We start from the raw sequence: 16,359 nt of genomic DNA on the forward strand, positions 1-16,359 counted from the left end.
CTTTAATATAAAATATTTTTCATTCTTTCATAATTGTCTATAAATACATCGAAACCTAAGTATGTAGTAGCTAATTGTGCTGCTAAATGAACATCTAACAATAAGATTTGACTCAATATCCCAGACTCCTTAGCCAATTAAACTTCTAGTGCTGTCAGCTGAAAACTATTAGATTCCCCTGTGGCAGTTTGCCGGAAGTTCTAGAGAACCCGTGGGAAAGCCCTGTAGACGTATTCTGCCACATCTCTAATGATGAATGCTGACAGTCTGTGCAAGTTCCCACAATTTTCTGCTACAGCAATTCAAGACCTGTTTGTGCTCCTAGGCTTTTGAGGAGGGGTTGGACTAGAAAAGAATGAGGTTGCTGAAGAGGGGTAAGAGGTGATTTTGGTTAATTTTAAATGACTGGGCAAGAAGGTCTTCATTTCTGACTTGTAAATTGTTTTATAATACAATACATATACTAGGATCATTGAATGGATGCTTCATTTAAAATAAAACAAAATATAATCACGTACATTGAGTCTCACTTAGCTGAATCCACTTAGTGATTATTAAAGAGAGTACTAGCTGCAGCACTTCCAGCTTCTTTTGCAATCCAGGGAGAATGAACTACTTCAGTTTTAGGGGAAGCTACCTACCTTCTGAACAGAGTGAATGTGATTAATAGGAATTACCAGTACAGTTCCCAGTTGTTTCACCACAAAAACATTGAAAGGTGGAATATGAACAGTACATAACATAATTTTTTTCCTAAACATTTCAGCTTGTGGCATGCTCTTGGTTCTTATCCAAAAGTGCTTAGCATTCTACTTCAGATGATGTGGTGATTGGGAGGACTTTTCAAAATGGACGGAAAAAAAATATGCGAGAGAAATTGTATATGCAATGTATCTATATCACATATGGGAAGAAATAAATGGGGGACAATATACTAATTTTCTATAGTATGTGATTAAAAAGTCATACCATTAGGAAATTAAAAATTCTATGTAAAATAGATCTCTTCTCAAAGGAATGACATATACACTCTGGGTTGCGATAGCTAAACATTTTGTCCCAGTTGTACATGATGTACAAAACAGAACAAATAAAGTGTAATGGAGGTTTCCACCAGGTTCTACAGAATCTGCAAAATTTTTCTCCATGATTTTGGAGAATACAACTTTTTTTATTGGCATTTTTTGTATTGGAAGTTCTGAAATGAAAGATTCTCTGCAGTGGTATGAAAATGTAATACTGTGTCAATTCTTCTCCTCATCCCTACCCCACTGTGATTTTCTTCATTAGCCTTTGCACAGTAATTGTATGAATGTGCAAAAAGCTCACCCTTTATTTCATAGACTATATGTAGCAATGAGTAATAGTAAACCTTTTCATGTTGTCTTTATATCCTTTTCTGTCTGTTTATTTCACAGGTCCTTGACCAGTATGAGCGAGAGGGGTTTAATTTCCTTGCAAAAGTTTTTAATTCCTCACATTCCTTCTTAGAAGACCTAACAGGTCTGACTTTATTACATCAGGAAACTCAAGATGCTGAGGTAAGAAAATACACTTCAGACTTTAGAGACTAAACACTTAATGGCAAAAGGTACCTCATCCTTAATATTCAGCTTTATAAATATTGGAGCAAATGATTCACTATTAGAATTGATCAGTGACATTTTGTTTACAAAATCATTTGTGTGTGTCTGACTGTGCAGTGAGATAACAATATAACATCTTAGGGTTACAAATATCATTGGAAGAGTGAGGTAACCAGTTCTTCTAAGAGCATAAGATTTGACTCAATCAGTTTTTGGGGAAGCTAATTATAAGAAAAAGTAACTGTCTAGTGAGTAGTGTCAATGTGTGATTCTTCCTAAAGAAATCAGTTGCCTTTTAGGTCAATCCAAAGTTAATTTCTATTTTGTTATGGGGGATGTGGAAAATGTGCCACTACCATCATAGTGACAAATTAAAAATGAGACACTTTCTGGCTTACGGGAAAATGCAGTGGATAAAGATATATAAAATCTTGACTATGTGCCACTTAAAATCAGACAGATAAAAGTTCTGAACAGTGTTTTGTTTTGATGATTTGTGACCCTTTTGATGCCTATAAATGTCTATATTATTGTACATCTATAATTAATCTTGCAGTATGGTATAGTAATACCCCATGAATGTTTTTAAAGTTGGCTTTAAGAAGTGATTATTCAGTTATTGTAGTCTGCATAAAAGGTTTTAGCTGTTTCTTCGGCTGGAAATGTGTTATCAGTTTTGTTTAACAAGTTTGCTGGGATAATGATGACTTAGCTTTTGGTCTCATGTTTTAAACTTTTAAAATAATTGCTACAGATGCTGGAGACAAGAAACCATGTAATATCTGATGGTTTATTGAATCAGATTGTTAACCCTCCCAGAAATCATTAATTGCAATGATAGGATCCAACAACGAAACAAGTACTATAAAGTTTTTCAGGTGTTACTTATTAGCATAATAGTGGTGATGCCTTGGTCTAATTGCCATACATCAGTGACTTTTTCAGTTTGCTTAGAAGACTGTGTTGTTCTATTGACATAATTAAAGGGAATAATATTTGAACTGATTTATAATGCATCCCTTCACATTTATTAATTCATGAGTATCATCTGCAAGTTTCAGAATGTATTCAGGTGTTTCCACTTGTCAATTTGTGGATATTCTGTTATCTACAAAAATATATAGAGTGATACAGATTATTATGAAGTTGAGGCAGTTTACAACTTCATACATCTAATTTTCACTTAAAGTGGGTGATTATTATAAAACCTGAAAGTATCTGATTAAAAATGTATGGGCAGCAGAGTAGATTACATGCATAAACATTTAATAACGTGGAGCATAACATGAACTGTAACACACAGATTTTTAAAACTGGTTTTTGTTATTGCATTTCAGAATAATTCCATAATATCAGTATTTTCTGGCATAAAGAACTAATAGCTTCTTCCAAAAACTGTGGTAGTATATTACATTGTATGCAGTAATTAAAGTAGTATTAATAATTTTTTATTTCAGTTAATGAACTTTAAAAAGTCTCCTCAGTACCTAATCTTGGCATGAAATATACAATTGTTTTACACAATTTAAAACAAACAGACTCTTTTTTATATGAGGGAAAAATCAAAACACTGATTTTTAAAAATGTTATTTGTGTGTGTTTCTCTTCTAAGCAAAAAGAGTGACTCAGCATAGGCCACACCCTTAATTATTACTCTGGACTGTTACCTGGTATTTTTGAATTCTTAAAAAATTTCCTTAGAGGTGAGATTTTTTGAAGTGTTATTTTACATTGATTGTTTCTATTATCACATGATACTGTCAGATATTGAGTTCCTTTTAACCCTATTAATCTCATGAAGTCTACACTATGAGGTTAGGTAGAATTTAGCAGCATTAGGTTGATTTAGCCCTGCACCCATCCACACAACCAAGCTTGTTTTATCGACTTAAAGGGCTCTTAAATCGATTTCTGTACTCCTCCCCAGCGAGGGGTTTTAGGTGCTAAAATCGACCTTGCTGGGTCAATCTTGGGTAGTGTGGACACAATTCGATGGCATTGCCTCCAGGGATCTATCCCAGAGTGCTCCATTGTGACCGCGCTGACAGCATCTCAACTCGGATGCACTGGCCAAGTAGACAGGAAAAGCCCCAGGAACTTTTGAATTTCATTTCCTATTTAGCCAGCCAGGAGAGCTGATCAGCACAGGTGACCATGCAGATCTCATCAGCAGAGGTGACCATGAAGTCCCAGAATCGTAAAAGAGCTCCAGCACGGACCGAACAGGAGGTACTGGATCTGATCACTGTATGGGGAGAAGAAGCCGTGCTATCAGAACTCCACTCCAAAAGACAAAATGCCAATATATTTGCCAAAATCTCCAAGGGCATGATGGACTGAGGCTATAACAGGGACACACAACAATACCGCATGAAAGTTAAGGAGCTGAGGCAAGCCTACCAAAAAACAAAGGATGCAAACAATCGCTCTGGGTCAGAGCCTCATGCATGCCAGTTTTATGATGAGCTGCATGCAATTCTAAGGGTGTCCCCTACCACTACCCCACCACTGTCCGTGGACATGTGCAGGGGTGGAATCTCATGCAACAGGGATGAGGAGTTTGAAGATGAGGAAGATGAGGAGGAGGTGGAGGATAGCATAACGCACGGCAGGCAAGCGGAGAATCCCTTCTCCCCGGAAGCCAGGAACTGTTCATCACCCTGGAGCCAATAGCCTCCCAGTCCTCCCAAGGCAGGCTCCCAGACCATGAAGCCAGAGAAGGAACTTCTGGTGAGTGTATCTTTGTAAATATAATACACGATTTAAAAGCAAGCATGTTTAATCATTAATTTACCATGCCAGGCCAGTAGGAAGTAGTCTGGAATCATTGCAGAACAAAACCTTGCAGCAAATGGGCCCTGGACTTTGGCTGTTTGCCTAAATCATCCCTGCTGTTAGCCATGCGGTGGGGGGAGGTCCGTTTATGGCTGACCAGGATCTTCCCTGATACTAGCCACATGGTAGTGGTGGGGCAAAATCATCCCAGAGACTTGGAGAGGAGGTTGGATTGTGCTGCATATTCACCCTAAAACCGCAGCCCTTCCTTTTAAATGGCCAGCCCAACGGGCTTTGCGTGGTATGGGAAAGGAGGGTGCTGCTGTTTGAAACTGTTCCCACATGTTACGAAGGTTGAAGAAGCCGAAACTCTTTGCCTTACCATGTCTGTGCCTGCAAGCCGAATTCTGTTGCCCAGCCAAGCGTGTGTGATGTCTCACACCAAACCGGCAGGCACTCAATATAAGAGGCAAAATGCAACCTTATAGCAAAAGTACATGTGCTATGTAATGTGAATCACTTGATTCAGTGTGAAATAGTCTTCCCTTTGTTCTGTAAAATGTATCTTTTTAAAATTCTACTCTCCTTTTTTTCCTCTCGTAGCTGCAAATGTTTCTATGCTCCCCCTCCCATCTCTGTCCTAGACGCTAGCGCAGATTAGAACGCAAAAAAACCACACTTGCGATGAGATGTTCTCAGAGCTCATGCAGTCCTCCTACACTGAAAGAACTCAGCAGAATGCCTGGAGACAAACAATGGCAGAGTCCAAGAAAATGTTAAATGAACACGATGAGAGGAGGGAGGAGCATGCTGAGAGGAGGCAGGATGCAATGCTGAGGCTAATGGGAGAGCAAACTGACATGCTCAGGCATCTGGTGGAGCTGCAGGAAAGGCAGCAGGAGAACAGACCGCCACTGCAGCCCCTGTATAACTGCCTGCCCTCCTCCCCAAGTTCCATATCCTCCTCACTAAGACGCCCAAGAACGCGGGGAGCAGGATTGCCCAAGCAACAAAAGGCTGGAATTCAATAAGTTTTGAACTGTAGTGTGGCCTTGTCCTTCCCTCCTCCACCACCCCACTCAGTGCTTCTCTCCTCACCCACCCCTCCTGGGCTACCTTGCGAGTTTTCCCCTTATTTGTGTGACGAATTAATAAAGAATGCATGATTTTGAAACAATAATGACTTCATTGCCTCTGAAAGTGGTGATCGAAGGGGGGAGGTCGGTTGGCTTACAGGGAAGTAGAGTCAACGAAGGAGAAACAAAAGAGGAACTTCACACTGTAGCCCAGCCAGTTCATGAAACTGATTTTCAATGCTTCTCTGATGCACAGCAATGCCGTCGGTGCTCTTCTAGACCGCCCTGTTGTCGTGCTGCGTGTAATCAGTGGCCAGGCGATTTTCCTTAACCTCCCACCCTGCCATAAACATCTCCCCTTACTCTCACAGATATTGTGGAGCACTCCGCAAGCAGTAATAACAATGGGAATATTGGTTTCGCTAAGCTCTGACCGAGTCATTAAACTGCACCAGTGTGCTTTTAAACATCCAAATGCACGTTCTACCACCATTCTGCACTTGCTCAGCCTATACTGTCCAGGGTGCCTGTGTATGGCTTCATGAGCCATGGTATTAAAGGGTAGGCTGTGTCCCCAAGAATAACTATAGGCATTTCAGCATCCCCAACAGTAATTTTCTGGTCTAGGAAGTAAGTTCCTTCCTGCAGCTGTTCAAACAGACCAGAGTTCTTGAAGATGTGAGCGTCCTGCACCTTTCCCAGCCATCCCATGTTAATGTTGGTGAAATGTCCCTAGTGATCCACCAGTGCTTGCAGCACCATTGAAAAGTACCCCTTGCGGTTTACATACTGGCTGCCAAGGTGGTCCAGTCGCAAGATAGGGATATGCGTTCTGTCTGTCACCCCATCACAGTTAGGGAACCCCATTGCAGCAAAGCCATCCACTATGGCCTGCACATTTCCCAGAGTCACTACCCTTGATAGCAGCAGCTCAGTGATTGTATTGGCTATTTGGATCACAGCAGCTCCCATGGTGATTTACCCACTCCAAATTGATTCCCGACTGACGGGTTGCTGTCTGGAGTTGCAAGCTTCCAGAGGGCTATCACCACTCACTTGTGAACTGTGAGGGCTGCTCTCATCTTGGTATTCTTATGCTTCAGGGCAGGGGAAAGCAAGTCACAAAGTTCCATGAAAGTGCCCTTACACGTGCAAAAGTTTCGCAGCCACTGGGAATCATCCCAGACCTGTGGCACTATGCAGTCCCACCAGTCTGTGCTTGTTTCCCGGGCCCAGAATTGGTGTTCCACAGCATGAACCTGCGCCATTACCACCATGATGTCCAAATTGCTAGGGCCCGTGCTTTGACAGAAGTCTGTGTCCATGTCCTCATCACTATCATGATCACACTGTCGTTGCCTCCTTGCCTGCTTTTGCAGGTTCTGCACATACTGCGCGAAGTGTTTACAATGCTCACAGCAGCAGTGGTGATCTGAGCGGCCTCCATGCTTGCCGTCGTATGGTGTCTGCGCAGAGCAGAGTTGCAACAGAAGTTGTGGAGGACACCACTTAGCATTGCACACGTTTCCCAAAAAAAAAACACATGTTCAGGATCCCATGACACACAACATGGAGAAATTTGCTATTGAGGCAATAGCAGCAGAGCAGAGTTGCAGCAGAAGTGGTGTATGATGATGGTTTGGAGACCTACTGCACCGTCTGCTGCACAGCGGCGGTGTTGCTGAGCTGAGCGGGCTGCACACTTGCCGTGGTATGGCGACTGCATGGAAAAAAGGTGTGAAACGATTGTCTGCCATTGCTTTCACGGAGGGAGGGGAGACTGGTGACATGTACCCAAAACCACTCATGACAATGTTTTTGCCCTTTAGGCATTGGGAGCTTAACCCAGAATTCCAATGAGCGACGGAGACTGCGGGAACTGTGGGATAGCTACCCACAGTGGACCGCTCCGTAAGTCGATGCTAGCCACTGTAGTGAGGACACACTCTGCTGATTTAATGCACTTAGTGTGGACATACGCAATCGACTGTATAAAATCGATTTCTAAAAATCAGCTTGTATAAAATCAACCTAATTTCATAGTGTAGACATACTCGAAGAATCCTGACTGAAACCTGTTTTCCAGTTTGCTTATATTGTCCTCATTTTCTGTGGAAACCTTGCTGTTCAGAATGGAAGAATCTTAGCATTATGGTTTTGCCCATACTTCAGTACAGATATCATTTGTTCTTAGGGGACCAGTGTGATCTCAGTGAACAATCCATTGCACTGCAGGAATTCCCATTGCTTACTGATTAGGGCCCAGATTCTGCGAAGACTTATACATGTATTTAACTTTGACATCAGTGGAATTATAGTATGTAAAGTTAAATTTATTAAACCTACAGTTCCATAAGATCCATTCTATATGGTAGGTATATTGAGGTTGCTGGCAGGAAAATTAGTCTAACCTATAAACAACATATGCAAACTTTCATATCATAATCAGCCCAAGTACCACAGTACTGTACATGCAAATAAACTTTTTCTGATTACTTCCCTGCTCCTTTCGAGAGACGACAGAAATTCTTTGGTTAAATTAGAATTGCTAAACCTTGGAATAAATAAGCTCTCTTGTATTTTATGAGAACCTCTGTGGCTTGTGGTGGTCAAAACTGTGTTTCTGTTACCCCAATGAAATCAGAGTGTTCATGAAAAACAGGGTCCAACAGGTTGAAAATTAGATGAACATAGAGCCTGTTTACCTGGAATAATAACTACTAACACCTTTCTTTGATATGTAATGCCTCCTGTATTATAATGCTCTTTGTTGCATTTTTGCCATTGCTGACACTTTAATAATAAGAAGAATGGATCTCTTCTCAGAGTACGAGGTTTTGTAAAAATTGCTTTACAGAATGTGCACAACTGAGTTTGTGTGCTATTATTTCTGTTAATGTTTTTTGCCTTTAATGAACTGCCTGTAGAAATTGTTTATCTGAGGTCAGTTTACTTAGACAATAAGGCCAATACAACTTATACGGTGTTCTGGGGAGCATTGCCTGATGGTTTATGAGGCTCACTGAGGGGGATGGTTATTGCTGAGCTACCTTTTGGGGAGAATGTGCTATCCTAATCTTCATATGTGTTTACATGATTATTAAATGTAAATATTATATTTAGATTGACTCCAGGTAGTCTTATATTTGCTATGACTGTATGCAAGGCAAGACTAAAGAAAATTTTTGTATTTTGTAAGATGTGTGTTAGGACTTTTTCCTGTGAGTTACAGAACATAATTAGGATAAATAGGTCCTCGCTCGTAACTATACATATATGATTGTTTCAGTTACACAGCTGCTTATCTTCCAGCACTCATTAGACTTCTCATGGAAGTGTTGTTAGATACTGTATGGTACTGGAGATCATAAAAATCAGCTTTTAATAACTAAAAAAGATTTTTCTTCCTTCCTTTGGTAAAGTTAGTCCATTGCCACAGTTGCAACTGGGGATTAATATATAAACAAGTTTGAAATTTTAATAGGAAATTGTTTTTGAGTTTTATGAGTGGACCAAAAATATTGTAATAATTTTCAAACTATGGATAAACAACCACTTTTTCCCCAAAATCTCATCAGCTGATCTGCTGTTGTGACCTGCATAGGATGTGCCATGTTTGTCTTTCTCCCAGAGGATAGAAGTGACTTTGTCTGTACCAAGTTCAAACTGGTCTCCATATTGGAAGAGAAGGTTAAAGGACTAGACACACAAATATCAACCTTGCATTGCATCAGAGAAAATGAAGACTTGCTGGGCAGAAGTCAGCATTTGGTTCTGGAGAAGAATCAGAGAGGGCAGTGCAGAATGGGGAAGAAAATTGGCAGCATGTGACCTCCAGAAGAAGAATCAGGAAAAGTCATGTACCCCCTATTCAGATAGAAGAAAGAAACCGTTTCCAGGCTTTCTGCACAGGTACTACTGCGGAGAATGATTTTGAAGAGCCATCAGAGGGAAGGGGTCAGAAGGAGACCCCATCGACTAGAAGGCATGAGATGCACTGTCCTAGGGATAGGCATTCCATGACCACCACTTCCAAGAGGAGGAGACAGGTGGTGGTGGTCGGGGACTCCCTCCTAAGGGGTACAGAGTCATCCATCTGGCGACCAGACCAAGAGACTTGAGAAGTGTGCTGCTTGCCTAGAGCTAGAATTCAGGATGTGATGGAGTGTCTGCTGAGACTGATCAAGGCCTCGAACCGCTACCCCTTCCTACTTCTCCACATGGGCACCAATGATACTGCCAAGAATGACATTGAGCAGGTCACTGCAGACTATGTGGCTCTGGGAAGAAGGATAAAAGAGTTTGAGGTGCAAGTTATGTTCTCGTCTATCCTCCCTGCAGAAGGAAAAGGCCCAGGTAGGGATCGTCCAATTGTGAAGGTAAATGCATGGTTACGCAGGTGGTGTCGGAGAGAGGGCTTTGGATTGCTCAACCATGGGATGTTATTCTGGGATGAAGGATTGCTAGAAAGAAATGGGATCCACCTAACGAAGGGAGGGAAGAGTATCTTTGCAGGCAGACTTGCTAACCTAGCAAGGAGGGCTGTAAACTAGGTTCGCCAGGGGACGGTGACCTAAGCCCTGAGGTAAGTGGGATACTGGGAGGAAACACAATGAGGAGGTGCAGTGTGGGGCCTCCTGATTCATACTGAGGAAGCAGGGCAATTGGCTAGTTATCTTAGGTGCATGTACACAAATGTAAGAAGCCTGGGAAGCAAGCAGGAAGAATTGGAAGTCCTGGCACAGTCAAAGAACTATAATGTGATTGGAATAACAGAGATTTGGTGGGGTAGCTCGCATGACTGGAGCACTGTCATGGATGGGTATAAAAAGTTCAGGCAGGAAAGGCCAGGGGAGGAAAGGTGGAGGAGTTGCACTGTATGTAAGAGAATGGTATGATTGCTCAGAGCACCAGTATGAAACTGGAGAAAAGCCTGTTGAGAGTCTTTGGGTTAAGTTTATAAGTGAGAGCAGCAAGGGTGATGTCGTAGTGGACATGTGCTATAGACCACTGGACCAGGAGGATGAGGTAAATGAGACTTTCTTTGAACAATTAACTGAAGTTTCCAGAACACAGTCCTTGGTTCTAATGGGGGACTTCGGTCACCCTGACATCTGCTGGGAGAGCAATACAACAGTGCACAGACAATACAGGAATTTTTTGGAGAGTGTTAGGGACAACTTCCTGGTGCAACTACTGGAGGAAGCAACCAAGGGCCATTCTGCTCTTGACCTGCTGCTTACAAACAGGGAAGAATTGTAGGGGAAGTAGGAGTAGGTCGCGACCTGGGCAGCAGTGACCAGGAGATGGTTGAGTTCTAGATCCTCACTAAAGGAAGAAAGGAGAGTAGCAAAATACGGACCCTAGACTTCAGAAAAGCAGACTTTGACTCCCTTAGGGAACTGATGGAGGAGGAGGAGGAAGGTGATCAGGAACAGTCAACATGGATTCACCAAGGGCAAGTCATGCCTAACCAACCTGATTGCCTTCTATGATGAGATAACTGGCTCTGTGGATATGGGGAAAGCAGTGGACATGATATATCCTGACTTTAGCAAAGCTTTTGATACGGTCTCCCACAGTATTCTTGTCAGCAAGTTAAAAAAGTATGGATTGGATGAATGGACTACAAGGTGGATAGAAAGCTGGCTAGATTGTCAGGCTCAATGGGTACTGGTCAACGGCTCAATGTCTAATTGGCAGCCGAGTGCCCCAGGGGTTGGTCTTGGGGCCAGTTTTGTTCAACATCTTTATTAACGATCTGGATGATGGGATGGATTGCATCTTCAGCAAGTTCATGATTGACACTAAGCTGAGGGGGGCGGGGTAGATATACTGGAGGGTAGGGATATGGTCCAGAGGATTGGGCCAAAAGAAATCTGATGAGGTTCAACAAGGACAAGTGAGAGACCTGCACTTAGGACGAAAGACTCCCATGCACCACTACAGGCTGGGGACCGACAGGCTAAGCAGCTGTTCAGTTAAAAAGGACTTGGGGATTACAATGGATGAGAAGCTAGATATGAGTCAGCAGTGTACCCTTGTTGACAAGAAGGCTAATGGCATATTGGGATGCATTACTAGGAGCATTGCCAGCAGATCGAGGTAAGTGATTATTCCTCTCTATTTGGCACTGGTGAGGCCACATCTGGAGTATTGCATCCAGTTTTGGGCCCCCCACTACAGAATTTAAAGCCCATGCTTGTGTCCCTTAAACACCTTCTTAAGTGCTTTCACTGCTTAGGAATGGACTTAAAAGCACATGCCCAAGTGCTTTCCTGATTCAATACCTAAATGTAGCTTAAACAAGTTGCTTCTTAAAGATTTAACACATTTTTATGTACCCAGAGAAATTTTGGGTCTTAACATACAGAAGAAACAGGCAGGCAGTTGATTTTTTTTGGTCAATGTATGTTCCATTTAAGAAATATATATCCATTACATCAGTTATAGTCAGACCTCAGTGGTTCAGGAGCCAAATTAGTGATCAATAGTTCCCAAACAATATGATGGGTAATATTTAGTGTGTATGTATATATATATATATATATATACACTAAATATTTCCCATCATATTGTTTAAATTTGAATGTATAGTACTATAGGAAATGAAACAATAAATTCACACTACTGTGGCTCTTTTGGGAACTATTGATCACTAATTTGGCTCCTATATAGTTCTCAAAGCAAAACGACTGACCACATATTATTATTTTATCAGTTACAGTTGTTTAATAACATAGTAAAATCATCCTGATTGGTTAATAACTTAGACTGGGTAATAATTAAATCACACGGTGTTTTAATTTCATGTGATGCAAAGAGCTGCAGGAGACTCATTAAAGAGGCACTAGCGGCTTGGAAGCCTCAATCTGAGTATCACTACATTACGTGAAGCATTTCAGGTGACATTTAGTGTTATGAATTCATTACCTTCCCTACACATTGTATGATAGCTATGTGTAGATCTGCTTTTATTCTTACTAGTGTAAGTGTAAGTGCAATAAAGCATGCAAGATTTCTGAATTTATTGGATGAGTAGTTTGCAATGTTTATTAATATTATCCATCAGGCCTGTAATATTTGAATATTAACAATACCACTTTATAAATGTTATAATTCATCTTTTTAAAACTACAGATACAAAATACAACGTTAACTCAGTGTACAGTAAGAGCAGGAATCTGAAATGCACTAAATTTTATTCCACTTAGGAACAGAATTTGTCATCCAAAATACTAGCTTTAATATTTTAGACAATAAAACATTTCCCTCTCTAATAACATAAAATACATAGGAAAAGCATTATAGCCATCTGATATGACTTCATTGGAATAGCAATTTACTGCTTGGCAAAGTAAATAATACAATTAACACATGTTTTTGCTGGGTCTTTTGAAATGACACCAAGTTTCTGACTTCTGCATCTCACATCTGGTTTTAATATGGGTCCTGTGGAACATTTTTTGTTTTTTTACAACAGTTAGATATTTATGTACAGCTTCATCAATGGCCCTGATGACACACATGGCTTTAGAGGCCAATAGAAGCTGTGGGAAACTCCCACACCAGCACTGAGATCTTATATCCACAGGAGACAGTTCTCTTTGGGAGCAGCCCCAGCTTACTTATGAATTCCATCTCCATTTCCCGAAGCACTTTTTCTGTCCATTCCTAACCTGGACGGTCTGGTTTGTGAGCCTCGCTCAGCATGCATAGGCTTTACAACCAAAGAGGAAGAGTCTGAGCAGTGTTTACTCATGTCAAAATTGGAGGCATGGGGTCAGAGGCAAAATGAACCACTTCCAGGCTTTACCTTGGCCTGGCCCTACAATCAATGGTTGCATATTAAAGTGCATCTCTAAAATCTGCTACTGTACTTGCCATCTGGTTCAGGCACAACTGCAAAGTGTGTAATGTTCAGTTGGTTTAGAAAACTTATTGGATTTAATATATTCTAAAATAACAGTTTTCTTGATAGAAATATGACCATTAGATAGTGAAGAGTAACCTGTATCGATGTGCTAGCGTGCACAAAGTAAAGACTGACTCTTTAATAATGTTAATGGGTGGAATTATCCCACTGGAATAGAAGAGTTATTACCATTTGTAGAGGACTTTTGAGATTTTCTTGATAGTTCCCCCCCTCCAACCCTCCCCAAAGGGCTCACTCACATATAGTGGCCATATCTCTCTCAAAAGCAACTGCCACTGTTTAAGCAAAACACTTAAGCACATGCTTAACTTTAATCATATTCTTAAGTGCAATGTAGTCATTGGGAGTAAAGCACATATCTAAGTGCATTGCTAGATTGGAATGGGATAACTCAAATGCTTAAAGTAGAGTGACCAGATAGCAAATGTGAAAAATCGGGAGGGGGGTAGGGAGTATAGGAGACTATATAAGAAAAAGACCCCAAAATCGGGACTGTGCCTATAAAATTGGGACATCTGGTCAACCTAGCTTAAAGTTAAGCATGAGTTTAAGATGTTTGCTAAATTATGCTCTACAATATCTAGGGTTGTATTAGGGCTGGCTGGAAAAACAGGAATTCCATTTTTAAAAAAGTGTCAGAGGTTTTGGAATTTGTTTTCATTCAGCATCAAAAGAAAAATAAGTCCTTTTGAAATTTTTTGTGAAAAAAGAGAAAGAAGGGCATCCACCCCAAACTAGCCAGTAGTTCACTTAGGAGTGCAATCGTGATATGTGGGAGAACCTGCGTCAAGTCTCTTCTCTGCTTGATTTGGAGTGCCCTAACTGCCAGACTATAGAGTCAGACTGGGTGAGTGTCTCTTTCTCTCTCCCTTTCCCCCTACCCCCTTCTGGAACTCTTCCACTGTAATTAACTATTTATTGAGCCAGAGAGACACCGACAGTCTTTGCCTGACAATTTTTCAATATTTAAATCCTCTGAATCTTTGTCATTTTTTATTTAATTGTATTGTACACCTCTAATTTTACAGCCAGATTAAGCTTTGAAAGGAAAATAAAGTGTCAGCTGAACATTATTTATTACTTTGTGAATGGCACTACTACTATTATACAGCTGGAAATAAATATTTTCTAAAGCCCTCATGTTGCCCAATCCTCTTCATATATTTTCACAGATATTTCTTCTGTTTTAATGCACATACGACTGCATACACACACACACACTCTTTTTGCTTGAGTTTTCATTTTTCAAAGATGTTAAAATTTTACATAGGTTCACTGCGTTCAGAAATCTTGCAATAAAATGCTGTTTGACTTGCTTCCAGATTAAAGTTTAGAAACAATAGGAAGCTCTCCAAGTTATGTTTTTAATAGTTTTGTAGTGTACATGCCTAGATGTTGTTTGTTTATACAGTCACAGTGCGCTGAAGTGTTTCAAAACCTGATTAGATTGTTGTTACTGCTGTCATTGGATTAATGAAGAAGTCCAGAAGCTTGGTGCTCTGTAAAAGTAAGGTGTGTCCAAGAATTCCAAAAATGTCAGGGTGGTAATTCGTACATTTCCCTTCAAAAAATTTTTGTGAAATATTGACATTTAATTATTCCCTTGCAGTAGCAGTGCATTCTTGCTGTTGTGGTTTACTATAAAATCACTAGAACAAAAAAGATATATATTTACCTTTTACATATCCTCACATTGTTATATCTATAGTATTTCTGTTGCTTACATTTTTCCAAGAAACTAAAATTTTTCCATTGATATAAAATACAGTCGTTATTGGTTTTAAGTCTTTGAACAAAAATACTGTGAAGAATGTTATTTGTTCTGATAAAACCATTCTCTGCTCCCATTCCACTGTTGTTAGATTACTGTTCTGACAGTCAGATATAGCCATGAGTTTTCTATACTAGCAAAATGTGATGCTTGTGTGTTCCCTGTTTACTTTACAGTAGCACTCAACCAACGCAATGCTTAAATACCCTTCCTAGAGCTGCAGTGATATCAACACAGAATGTTAAGCACACATAGTCATTTTTCATGATATGTATGAAATGTCTGTAAACTGAAATATTTGTTGTTAATAGGGCTGTGTGACTAGCGAGGTGAATGTTTGGTAGCATATTCAGGTGGTAATCATTGCTGTCTGCTGGAGATTGAGAGGGTGAAGGGGGTCAAATGGTTCTGTAGAAATAAAGGTGGAAGGGTTTACTGGTGATGGAGCACACCACAGAAATCCACCACGAAAGAGCTCCAAGATAAGGCAGAATGGCAGGGCAGGGGGGAATAAGGATCCTATAAAGATGAGAAGGCCAGAGCCTGGGGTGGGACAGAAGGGACAAATATTCATCAGCCAAATGGTACGAATATTTAGGGAGCAACGTTAGTCTTGCAGCTCAAGCTGTTGACCACAACAGTGATGGTAGCTCCAGAAATACCATACACAGATAGAAAGATAAAGCTCAGCACTTTCTAGGTTCTTTGTGTAGTATCTCTACGGGTGCTCAGCTACAGGTTTGCATAGGCCCTGTGTACCTGTGATCAGAGATTTTCAGAGGCAATGACCTTTTGGCCTACTTGTGCTCCAGTCATCCTCATGCCCTTACTGGGGGTATATAGAGCTGTGTCGGTGAACTGGCCTCAGTTCTTTCTCAACCATCCTGTGGTCTGAGACACAGCACCTAGCATGTCCACATCAAGCTTAGTCTGTAACGTAGCATTAAAGTTCTTAGTTTAGAATAGTTTAGTTCAAGTTTACTTAGCTTTATAGCTCTGATAGTTTTTAGGGGCGGTGTTCCATTTAATACCCCTTCTCTTCCCCCCCACCCCAAGTCTAACGGGCTCTCCTTAGGAGTTGTCATCACTGGGGTAGGTGGGATCCCTGGGATTCAAGTACTGTCTCTCCTGCTGGGAATCCATCCTGGTTAGCGACAGACATTTTTAGTGTCTTTGCTGTTTGGGAGACCCTACATACCTTTGAAGTGTGAGATC

The 16,359-nt window shown here is 40.8% G+C and overlaps 1 protein-coding gene across 13 annotated transcripts in view; it reads left to right on the plus strand.

Moving 5' to 3' along the window:
* ATG7 (autophagy related 7) overlaps nucleotides 1-16,359 on the plus strand; it is a 252,711-nt gene that overhangs the window by 118,776 nt on the left and 117,576 nt on the right. For 11 of the 13 annotated variants that reach the window (XR_004001157.1, XR_004001158.1, XM_030568359.1 and 8 more), the window contains one exon: nucleotides 1,419-1,541. Coding sequence is in view for 10 of the 13 variants with exons in the window: in XM_030568359.1 (XP_030424219.1) it covers nucleotides 1,419-1,541 (123 nt within the window). In the remaining 3 variants the exon portion in view is untranslated. Of the gene's footprint in view, nucleotides 1-1,418; nucleotides 1,542-3,708; nucleotides 3,747-16,359 lie in introns of those variants that run through there. The other 2 variants (XR_004001159.1, XM_030568365.1) reach the window with 2 other exon arrangements.

The sequence above is a fragment of the Gopherus evgoodei genome, chromosome 7 (genome assembly GCF_007399415.2).
Source record: "Gopherus evgoodei ecotype Sinaloan lineage chromosome 7, rGopEvg1_v1.p, whole genome shotgun sequence".
In the NCBI taxonomy this organism is placed as follows: Eukaryota; Metazoa; Chordata; order Testudines; family Testudinidae; genus Gopherus; species Gopherus evgoodei.